Source organism: Oculina patagonica, chromosome 7 (assembly GCF_052425735.1).
Source record: "Oculina patagonica isolate OP01 chromosome 7, crgOcupat, whole genome shotgun sequence".
In the NCBI taxonomy this organism is placed as follows: Eukaryota; Metazoa; Cnidaria; class Anthozoa; order Scleractinia; family Oculinidae; genus Oculina; species Oculina patagonica.
This window is the reverse complement of record NC_135764.1, coordinates 4,119,958-4,132,402: the sequence shown is the minus strand read 5'-3', so window position 1 is coordinate 4,132,402 and position 12,445 is coordinate 4,119,958. Positions and strand designations below refer to the sequence as shown.

The window sequence follows — 12,445 nt, the reverse complement described above, 5'->3', positions numbered from 1 at the left end:
ACCAACTAACGTCAGCTTTCTCGAATTAAAGAACACTGACGCTCTACTCTCGGTCATGTTACAAGTAAAACAGAGCTATACGGCACAATTTGAGAAGGAACATTTCAGTTAGTCGAAGACATTAATCGTTGGGGGATATAATTTTTTTTTATTGCTTGATATACCGCCACTTTTGTGTACAAATGTTTCCGCTTGATTTTTCCCATGCATTAACAGGCGAACTCAATTATAGACAGCTATTACTTGAATCAATCAGTGGCTATCTCGTCTGTTTTGTTTGTTGTTCTGACATAAATCAGCTGTATTTAATTTATGAAACCACTGCCACGTACTTTATCACCAAAAAAGCGCTGCCTTTCTGTGTAATTTACTTTTCAGGCGCTATGGGTCATTTAGCTACTTGATTTGTAAACTTAATATGTTTCTTTTACTGATTCATGAAACAAAACCGAAACCCCTACAACAGAAGCTATTGGCCAGAGAAGCTAAAGACGGTTTCCGCGGAACATTCGAGCAATAAAGGCAAAAATAAATTTACCAAAAAGACCTCAGAGCATGGTCACAGTTTTAATACAGTTAAGACCGACTTATACAAAATTTTAACTCTCAAGGTGACCCCGCGAGGAAAACGAATTTGAAGTTCGCCATATTTTAGTTAAAATGGACGTATCAAGTCAGTTCAAAACAAAACAACATGCACTTTAAGCGTTTCTTACGAGGTTTGACATTAAATTTCTCGAGAATGATTCAGAATTTAATCGCGGGGTCAATTTGAGAAATTGATGTCAGTGAAATATTTTGAACAGTATACAAAATGTTACTGTGCTATAAGTTGGTTTTTTGGTTATTAATTGTTTGCACTCATGCATTGCTCGAACTTTGAGCAGAATCCGTCTTAAGAACTTGCTATTCGTTATAATGTTATCCCATGTTCCGTATATATTAATCATATAATATATATCTGTTCGATTTTCCAAGAACCTGGCGCCCAAGGTCCAAAACAGCCCGGGGCTAGTAAAATTCCCCAGGCCTCCCCCCAGGCTAGAAGGTTGTCACCCCAGGAGCCCAGCTGGCAGCTGCAACACCGGCCGGGTGCCTTCTACACAGGGAAGCCTGCACCGGTGTCATTCAAAATATTCACAGACTACACAGGTGCATTCCAAGTTCACACAAAATTTCTCAAAGGGGCCTGAACCAAGCTAGGCCCAGCGGTCAAAAGTGACACCCTCCCCTCCCCCCAGCTTTTGACGGCTACCCCCCAGCTGGACACCAGCAGAAAGCCCAAGGCCTGGGCAAGGTCCCCATACCACGGTTGACGTCAAGCCCCCTCAAGTTAAGGTTGCTGGCTAGGCTTGAACTCGGGCTGCGCCCGAGTTCAAGCGAAAACCTGGCAGCCAGGTTTCTGCGAATTCTCTGAGATATACTTGAGTATATAACGCACTACTGCAACCAAGCGGTGCTTTTCGCGCGCTCTGATTGGCCGCTTAAACTCCTTATTACCTGTTCGATAAATAGTTTACGCTTGCCCCTCTACTGCGATAAATATCAAGTGAGATTATGACTTCACTAAATTTAGAAAATTGTTTCTATCAGCCAAACAGATCGCAAATTCCTTTCAGAGCAACAATAATTCTCGTGGTATTCTTTCTCTTTACAAGGTTTTCCATAAAAAAAATAATATTTCCCTTAAAATTTGTGTTTCGTTTTAGCAATTTTTTCCATAGGTTTAATCTGGGTTGACTATTTTTGTCAAAGATTTCTTTCTAAACGATGTATTAAAATAAATTTTGTCAGCCAAAAACAACCGAATGTAAAGCATAAAGGATCTGTTGCGACGAGTGCGAAGGCAGACAGTCATTTCTCCGAAGTTTTTTTCTTCACTATTTTTGTATGCCGCAAGTCACCAAAATTAGTGATAAAAAATGACACGAAATTCGTGTAAGCATGTTAAGAAGTTTTGATTGTTCTTTATTAGTTCGCCCATATGCATCACATCGCATTGCATTTTAAGTTACAAGTAACGATTTTACAGTGATTTCAGTTTCTAAGTTCTCTGACTGTTCAATTTGATTCAGTTCAATTCAAGACCGTTCATAGCAGGTGCCACAGCCTGGCAAGGAACTCGTAACACAAATTTTCTCATTTCTTTCTGGCGCAAACAGTAGATCAATGGATTCAAAAGAGAGTTTAACATGGCACACGTCCGGACCAATGGTGACAATACCACGAACACTTCTATGTCGACTGTTTTCTTCAATCCTGTAACTTTTACCAAGAGAGTTAACGCCATTGGCAGAAAGCTTAGCATTACAGCACTCACTACAAACACAGTTGTCTTGAGTGCTTTGCTCTCTTTGGCGAATCTTTCCACTTCTTCTTGGGGAAGCTGTTGAGTTTTGATAATATTCTGGTGGCGACGTGTTTCATGGTACAAAATAACATAGGCTGAGGCGATGAAAAGGACACAGAAAATCATCGCCAGCGAAACTAACAAATTCTGTACCTGCCTCATAAAGGCATATAAAATTAATCTAACTACTTCACATATAACAGTCAATGCCCAAACTGCGATCACTGCCACCTTAATGTTTCGTTTTGTAACAACATAAGGGTAGTACATGGTAAATTTAATCGCTATTAGCCTCTCGCAAGTAACTAACATGAGATGAAGCGACGAACAAACAGACAGAGCGCGTAAAAAGAAATTGTGAACAAAATAAGACACTTTATTGTCGATACCATCGCGAAGAAACAGAGATTTGGCGGTGACGAATGAAGGTTGAGCTGTAAGTGCAGTTAATACATCAGTTACTGCTAAACAGGCCAGCAAGATGTTGGTGTTGCTCTGGAGTCTTGGTCTTCTTTTCACGGCCATTATCACCAGCACGTTGAGCAGAACTGTAAAGGGACAAGAGATGCTGTTAATGATGATGGCGATAAGAAAACTAACCACAAGTGGGACATTTCGTGCGTCGCTTTCCGTGGTCATCTTCGTAACATTTGATGCGGAGAGATTGACCATGATGAGAACGAAGCTCAGTGAAAACAAATTTGATTTGTTAGACGAACTCAAAATACTGATTTTATCTGTTCACTTCTAGTTGATGTACCGCCACTTTTGTTGCAAATGTTTCCACTTGATTTTTTCCCATGCATTAGCGGGTTAACTCCAAAAGATAACTATTCCTTGAGAAGAAAATGAAATTTTATGCTGCCGCGGCCATATCTGCACTACAATGCACAAACAATTTGCAATTCTTACAAATTCTATAATTGATTCGGTGAAATTTGCAACGTGAAACATTATTTCGTTAGGAGTTTAATAACGTAATAATTACTACAATTCAGAACGTATTTTTATTATTCGAGCAGAAAATTAACTTTAACCTAAAAGTGTCAGCCATATGTGCATCGGGTTGAGCTGTAAGAATGTAAGCGTTTTCCATTAAATAAATTAATATACAACTCATTTAATTAGTACTCAATATGCGACTCGGCGGTTAATATTTTATTTATCCACCTCCACCTCGATAACTGATTATTAGTCTAAGGATATAAGAAATTACTAATTTTGATTTGTTTCTGTCGCACAGATTTAAAGGGTAATGTCGAGTCGAAAACGTAATGAAGCTAAAAGTGTTTGCCTGGTGTATGGGATGTTGTTTGGTGCTTACAAGTAGCTACTGAATGTACCGCCACTTTTGAGTGCAAAATGATTTCACCTAAATTTTTACTGACAACAGATTCACTTAATCTAATTGTTATTCCTTGAGTCAATAAAAGTTAATTGAGTCAAGTTAACAGTAAAGTGATTTTAAGGTGATTCATTAACCTCGATTTTCTCGTATTTTTGCTGGTAAATTCATACAAAGTATTTTCGGCAAAACATGAACCGCCACTTACAAATCATTCGTTGAAAGGCAAAACTTAGTTGTAATTTGCGTGAAGCCTTTCTTGGACTCAAAGTAATAATCATTGATTATGCAACCTGACTAGGATCCGAAACCCCAAAACTGGAAGACGCGATTTGCAATTGTTCAAATGTTCTTCCCCATGTTTCAATCAAGAAAAAAAAAAAAAAAAAAAAAAAAAAAAAAGCCTGAAAATCATCCCGGAAGTAAACCAAACCGGAAACCCTGAAAAAACATTATTTTGCTTTGGAAGGCCAGATTCTTGAAGTGTCATCTTAACCCAAACATTCCTTTGTTAAACATCTTAGAACTCGTGATATGGCGCTACATAAATAAATTATTTTTTACCTATACCCTTCTTGTTAAACTCAATACCAAATATAATCAAAGGGCACTTAGAGCCAGCTCATTCTTCTGCCTCTTTCGGGGGGGGGGGGGGGGGGGTTTGGGAGTGGTGGTGGTTAATGGAAATGTACTGGTACAGTTCACTTAAGTCAAGTACAGTCCCGTGTAAAGTCAAAATCAGATACGCATGTGAAAAGAAATGAAATCACAATTTCACAACTTCTAAAAATGGTGCAACGTGAATCAAGTTGCCGAGCTGTTTAGACCTTAGGGACCCTAAACGTATTTTCACGTATTTTAACACGCGCTGACACAAGCGATCAAATCCATTGAGGCAGCCGGAAGTAATTTTACATGGCCCCATTCCCCCCTACGTAAAAGTCCACAAGCAGTTATTTAAAAAAGAAATAGTATTTCGTTTCCGGATCGCGGTACGATAAGCATAATAAAAATATAAATAATGGGAAGAGAAGATTCTAGGTCGAGAATCAGTATTACGCGGAAAGGAATTGCGAAACAGTCAAGCTTTTTGCATGCATGCACATTCCTTTACCCTTCCGTGCCAGAAATCAAAGGCTCTTCGAGCAACCTCATGGTAATTCGATGGATGAAGTGCCGACCTCCGCATTTTTTCTAAATAAGTGTCCAATAAAGTAAAGCAATCTCACTTTGCTTTATTTTTCCACGTGAGTTGCGACATTGATGGCTCGTGCTTTCAGGGGTCGTAGCGCTATTCAGTTTTCACAACCAAAATATTTACCGGTTAGTGTATTACCTTTGATCCTTTTAAGCATTAAGTAAATTTGTTTTGTGAATATGTTTACTTTTCTGTCAGCACGTATAGCGTTATTTTTGAGCAGCGAAAAAAAATTGAGAGAAAAGATACGCCCGAGCACTTCGTGTATCTGCTCGAGTCAAAAAGATGAAAAACGGATGACGTGACACGAGGTGACGTGACGCGAAACAAAAACGTGCCGTGGATGTTGTGTTGACTAAAACACGTCACAAGGCGAGCGTAATAATTTTAACAGTTTTTAAGCGTAACTATATGTAGTTCATTGGTGCTATCAGTAATGTCACAATCTCACTTAATTTGCCTTCGAATGTTTTCTTGCGTGAATGGGTCATTGATAGTTTTTTTCTTCAAATAAGCGTTCAATAATGTAACACAATCTCACTTTATTTCCCTGTGAATTTCCATGGGAATTGCGTCATTGATGGTTCGTGCTCTCAGGCTTCGTAGCGCGAATTCTATTTTATCACAAAAAAATATTTAAGTGTAACCTTTGATCCTTTTTAGCATTAAGTAAATTTGTTTTGTGAATATGTTTACTTTTCTGCCAGCACGTATAACGTTATTTTAAGCAGCCATTAAAATTTGAGAGAAAGATGCGCGTTTCTGCACGACTCAAAAAGATGAAGAACGGATGACGTGACACGAAGATGATGTGACGCGAAAAAAAAACGTGCATGAATGTTGTGTTTACTAAAACGCGTCTTTGAATGTTTTCTCACGTGAATGGGTAATTGATAGCCTATGCTCTGAGGCTTCGTTGAGCGAATTCTTTTCTCTTTTATCACCAGAGGATAAGTGGAACTGATCCTCTTTCGATTTGTTTTGTGAAATTCAATTTAGTTCCCTGAAAGAGAGAGACCCTGGAACGAGGTTGAGATTTGATTGACATGTGCTGAATGCGTTTAAAGGACCTTTCTGTCAGCACGTTTCTCGTTTTAATGCTAAATTAATTGCGGTTTGATATCAGAATCGAGTGCTCTTCTTAGCGCTATTATTGATGGAAAATGTAAAGTCAACAACAACATAGACAGAAAAGCTAGAATGTTTACATAACAATTAAACACGGAAAGGGCTTTCACAATATTTTTCACCAATACATCGCTTCTTGACAAATATAATTTCGATATTTGAAGAACATGTTTTTACTGCTAAAACGTGTGGAGATTGTGGCTACGAGCTTTCTTCTGGTTGGATAGTGTGTAAATAGTTCACATCTTCCACGAAGCTCAGATACACATGTGAAAAGAAATGAAATGAATATTTGTTACCGTTTTAAATTACTGAATTGCGTTTTGAATAACCTTTCTGTCAGCACGCATCTACCGGGCAGTGACAATCATTGTTCATGGATTGAGCAGCGAATGAAATTTGAGAGAAAGATGCGCACGAACACGTCGTGTAAAACGGATGACGTGAGTCACGGGAAATGAGATTACTACAAAGAGAGTTGACGTGGCTTTATTTTTGTTTCGTTTCCTCAGAAACGATACGGTATTATTTTGGCTTCGATGTGAACTATTTACACAGTGGGGGCTACTATCCAATCAGAAGAACAGTCGTAACCACAAAGTAAATACGTTTGACCGAAGGCAATTAATTTCGTAAAAACATATTCTTCAAATATCGGAAAGATATTCCTCAGTATGATCAAAAAATATTGAGATTCGTTGCAAACAGAAATATCTGACGAATGCAATGGTTTTAAGTTTGATTAAAGCGATGTATTGTAAGAAAACTAGAGAAAGCTCTCGTAGCGTTTAATTTGTAGGTAAACATTCTAGCGATTTTCTGAAACGGAAGTTAATTTCCACCAATCAGTGTTTGCAGACGCAAACAAAAACGGGATGACTTGTCGTGTTTGCTCGCACGGGGGGCTGCTATCCAATCACAAGAACGGTCATACCCACAAAGTAAATACGTATGACGAAGGCAATTAATTTCATAGAAACATGTTCTTCAAATATCAGAAATATATTCCTCAGCATGACCAAAAATATTGAGATTCGTTGCAAACAGAAATATCTAACGACTGCAATGGTTTTAAGTTTGATTAAAGCGATGTATTGTAAGAAAACTTGAGAAAGCTCTCGTAGAGTTTAATATTATTCTGAAACGGAAGTAAATTTCCACCAACCAGTGTTTGCAAGCGAAAAGAAAAACGGGATGACTTGGCGTATCTCGTATTTGCTCGCAAGGTAGAGCTTAAGTGCGCTACAAAGAGAAGTGCATATTTGCAGGTGAGTTACAAAGTTAATTTCACTTCATGTAACAGAGGAATGTATAAATGCGGGAGATTGCCCTATTCTATTTGTACATGAAAATTCACGGCATCTTCGACGTCACAAACAGCGCGAATACACGCAAAATTGCGTGGGTTCTCGCGTGGATGTACCCGGAATTGCGTGATCAGTGTCACGTGCGTCGCAAAAACATTCGAGTGTGCACGGAAAGTTGAGAACGAAAAAGAAGACAGTCAAGTTCTGTTCAAAGTTTAAATTTTGTATGGACAGTATCGTATAGCAAAGTGTGCAACTGCCGTGTTGAACTAAATTCGTCAGATTCGTCTCCTTAGTTGATGTAACGCTCAACATTAACTACCGTTGCAACTGCTGGAGCAGATTTCTGAGATTAAATTAATGATATAAACATTGTTTGGATTATTCAAAGCCACCGCGGTCTGATCGAAACTCCACAGTATCGCCAAAAATGCAAATCGTTATTATAGTGTTACCAATGTAAGGCTGTTACACTGACAACAGACTTGGTTATTCTGTGGAGATAATTTTATGTTTGCCGGAAGAGCGTGCAGCGCGGATCGAGCAAAATACAATCCTGGTATGACTATATATAACATATAACATAAAACTTTCTTTAAACTTGAATTTTGCTTAATTAAAAATCCCGGTTAAAAATCTGTGTATGGTAGCATTTTACATTAATTTGCCCTGGTTGTTTATGTGTCTTTGTAAAGTCACAACAGGCATTTGATTTTGAAGAAATGGCTTCGAAACAGTGTGCTTATCTCTGTTCTTGTCGACCAGGGTTTTGGTTTGTCTTGAATTTGGCATTTATTTGATTTGAGCATGTGATCAACTCAGAGAAGTATATACCTTAAGCTTTTTGTCAAAAGGTAATAATTTCATCCACGATTAAAGTGTTGTTTTGCATTTTATCAGCGATCAGTAGTCACAAAACACTTTATTTATGGAACTGATTTATTTTAGGATTGTTTGTTTCCAAAAATAAACCATTTAAATTAATTGCATTACTCTGATCTTGCATTTTACTCTTGTGGTTTGATGTTTCCCCACATTGATAGGAATATATTTAATTTATAAATATATTTTCTGTAAGTTATTTTTCCATTCATGTAACATTCAAAGTTCTGCAGAAATAAAAAAAAATCATTTTAATTTTGGCTGGATGAGTAAAAATAGGGCCCCAATGGGTCCATGTGTTTTGCTGCTAGAGCAAAGTCTTAGGGAACATGTTGATGAAAGACAAGTGAGTCGAGATTGAAATCCAACGTCTTTTATTGTCTGTCACTTGTGTGCAGGTTAATAATTGCACTATATTGTAGTCACTTTGTGTTAATTCAATCCTGATAATTTTACTGATCAATGTTATGTTGAAATCAAAGACAGCAAACATAATTTAATTACTAGTAAGTTAACGTAATGTCTGACATGATTGTCTCTTTGATAAAAAACAGTAACTCTTAACATTATAAAAAAATCTCAATGAACTCAATGTGATTCTTTTAGTGGCGTTATCTCACTGGTTACCGTTAGTTGTATTTGGAATCATTGTCACAATGGTAGCGTTTTAACAACAACGAAAAAGACAGAATCTATTGACCTTATAAGAACTCAATGTGATATATTTATTAGTGACAAGACAGTGGTTCTTTAACCACTTTCACCCAAATTAAACACTGGAACAACTAACTCTTAACAAACTTGTTGTGTCACCCTGAGTTAAATATGCAAAATTCAGAAATTATAAATAATCGCACGCGCACCGGCGTACAACAACAGAAAGACGGCGTTGAACGTAACGCAAAGTTCATTTTGAAAGCGAAAGTTTACAAATAATTATTATCATTCGTCAGTCATCCCTTCACGCATGAACACTCGTCGAATTTCAGTGTCTTCACAACAAGATCGGAAGATCGATAAGGACCAATTTTTGATTCTGCGAAAGTTCTAGTCTGAAATTCTTAAAGTTTTAGAAATTTGTGAAGTTGGAGGATTCACTGAGGACTGCGTAGCCGAAGATGCAGTGGCTCGCTGGACATCAAATTCTATTTTTCACGGCGTTTAATTAATCTTCACAAAATAAACATGTGGCGCCAGCGTGGCAGTCAAAAATTCATTTTTCAAAAAACTTTCCCTTTCCAGCTATTTTAGCGGGGCTTATACTATAGTACCTACCTGTCAGTCGTAGAAAAGCTGAAATTTAAGGATGAACTGTTTATTAAATGAAGACCGTATTATTTTTTAATAACTAGTAAACAAACTGGTCGCCACGCATTTAAACACGAACTGACGAATGTTGCATCTGATGCAGTGAATCTGGTGAATGAGAACTTCCTTTAATATTTCTTTGTTTTCGACGGTGTGAACCACTGAATAAGTTTCTTTCCCATTGTGATGTTACTAGTATTAATTCGTTTCTAGCTGTCTTTTATATAGCTCGAATACAGCTACAATTAGCGGTGCAGCCTACCAGCATGGTATATTCCTTTCCAGCTGTCTTTGCGTGACAAGTTACACGTTCATACATCTTATTTTAAAATATGAAGTTCAGAGTTAATACAGTACTAGTATGCTGTAGACAGTGTAGACAAGGTGAGGGTAAGTTTATTTTCAAAGCGAAAGTTTACAAACTGTGCACTAACCGGTCCTTTGGAGAAAATATTTATGACCTTCGGCGAGGTTCCAAGTCTTTGCTCTTTTCGTAAATGATGAAAACTGCAGAATAATTTTCTCATAAAACTGGAGTGGTCGCGCCACAGTTTGTTTTCTTTCCCAATGCGATATACTTTTAAATCGGTTTTCTGTTTTCCAACGTGTCCAACGTGGTTTGCGTTCGAATACTTTGGCCCGTAACTTCGAATGCGATCAGCGCTACGGTTCATTGGTTTCGATTTTGTTTGTTCATGGATTTGATTGACATCGGTAGTTCAGATTTCTCCTCTGTTACGGCACTTACACCTTACACCTTACGTCCCTTACGGCACAAACTTCAGCTCTCAATGTGTTTTGCTTGCAGCCATTGCGGCTGCAGCAAAACACAAAAACGATAAAGGCAAGCTCCCTTCACTTAACTTAATTTGGAGAGCAAGACACATGCTATTTCTATAAAGAGAAATATTTACGTGTTACTTGAACTCTTGAAAGCCAAACTGCAGCAGGACGTTGTTTATGTCTCCTTTACATAAAACGGACAGTAGGTGTTAAATGGGAATTTAAGTTACTACTGAATTTGAAGTTCTTCTTTTCATTCTTCACTCGTGCATAAACTTCGTCAAATTCAACATACACTAGCACCTTCTCCACATTAAAGTAAACCACAAACCCATCTCTCCTTAAGTGTTCCGTGACACTATTCTCACCCTTCCGCAATCTGGAAACGAAACACTATTTCTTTTTGAAATAGCTGCTTGTTGGTTCATTGTACACATAGAGAAATGCGTGCGGGTGAACATCAACTGCGTAACGTCATAAGTTAATTTTTGAATGGCTCTTTATCGTTTTACTTGGACGTGTCCAGGGTTCTTAGAAAGAGGAAATTCAATAAAAACTATACATATGATACATTTTCGTTCTCGGAAATATTAGCTGTCAAGCTACTCTAAATTCGAGTTTAAATAAAGTTTTCTTATTATTATTATTTCGGCGACGTGCGCAGATCGTGCATTTCTAAAAAAGAGAGTTGACGTAACTTTAGGTTTATTTTTGGTTCATTGTGCACGTACAGAAATGCGTGCAGGGACGCGTGCGGGTGAACATCAGCTGCGTCACGTCACGAGCCAAAACCAACTCTACTTCAAACATACCAAAAAATTCCATTGATTCCATATTTTAGATCGCTCTTTATACTTTCTGTTGGACATAGACAGATTGGGGTCAGGGCCGAGGACATGTTGAGGGGTCTTAGAAAAGAAAAAAAAAATGAAAATATACATTTGATATTTTTTTGTAATAACGACACGTGCGGGTTGTAGTCGTAGTTGACGTAGCTTTAGTTTTGGTTCATTGTAGACCAGTAGTTCCGAAATTGTCATTTGATGTTAATTTATTTATTACACTATACAATGATTTCACTTCTTTTCACATTTGCATCTGAGCTTCACTGAAGTTATTTTTGGCGTTACTAAGGGGGCAGGGGTAGCATATAAAATTACTTCCGTTCTACCAGTAGTTCCGAAATTGTCATTTGATGTTAATTTATTTATTACACTATACAATGATTTCATTTCTTTTCACATTTGCATCTGAGCTTCACTGAAGTTATTTTTTGACGTTACTAAGGGGGCAGGGGTAGCATATAAAATTACTTCCGTTCTACAACTTCCGTCCACACAATTTTTGTACACGCAGACTTCCGTCAACATATGTATCACTTCCGGTCCACACAATTTTTGTACACGCAGACTTCCGTCAACGTCTGTATCACTTCCGGTCCACACAATTTTTGTACACGCAGACTTCCGTCGACATCTGTATCACTTCCGGTCCACACAATTTTTGTACACGCAGACTTCCGTCAACATCTGTATCACTTCCGGTCCACACAATTTTTGTACACGCAGACTTCCGTCAACATCTGTATCACTTCCGGTCCACACAATTTTTGTACACGCAGACTTCCGTCAACATTTGTATCACTCTATTACTCATTCTGGAGAATGAGCTAAAAAAGGACCTTTTTAAAATATTCTCATTGGGTTACTAAAGTAAATAGAAATATTCATCCATTCATTCACCGATTGGCGACACCATTGAAAACTCAATTTATACACAAAAAATGTAGATGACTTACATATCTCGCTAGAACTTCTGTTTTCATTCAAATCTCCGTTCCGACTGAAAAACTAAATATCAAAGACATTGTTTTTTTTTTTTTTTTTTTTTTTTTTTTTTCTAAACACACACAGAACGTTCTTACAAAGTGACATGTTCGCTACTAATTACATTGACATTGTTCGATTCAAAGTAATAACTTATGGCAATGCAACGCAGAATTTGAGCATTATGCGTTGTTGTTTTGCAGAAGGAAAAAAACTGTACAAAAAATTATAACACACGTGCACGTGCAGAATCGCCGAACTGCTCCTTAAACCTCTTGAATAGCGTTGACTAGGGCTTTCCACAAGTTGCTCGAGATT

At 37.7% G+C, this 12,445-nt stretch overlaps 1 protein-coding gene across 1 annotated transcript; it reads right to left on the bottom strand.

Annotated features, from left to right (window-relative positions):
• Nucleotides 1-2,071: 2,071 nt before the first annotated feature.
• Nucleotides 2,072-2,989, bottom strand: LOC144661067 (melanocortin receptor 5-like). Its single transcript, XM_078521774.1, has one exon. The coding sequence runs from the start codon at nt 2,987-2,989 to the stop codon at nt 2,072-2,074; it is 918 nt and encodes a 305-aa protein (XP_078377900.1).
• Between the last annotated feature and the right edge of the window lie 9,456 nt (nt 2,990-12,445).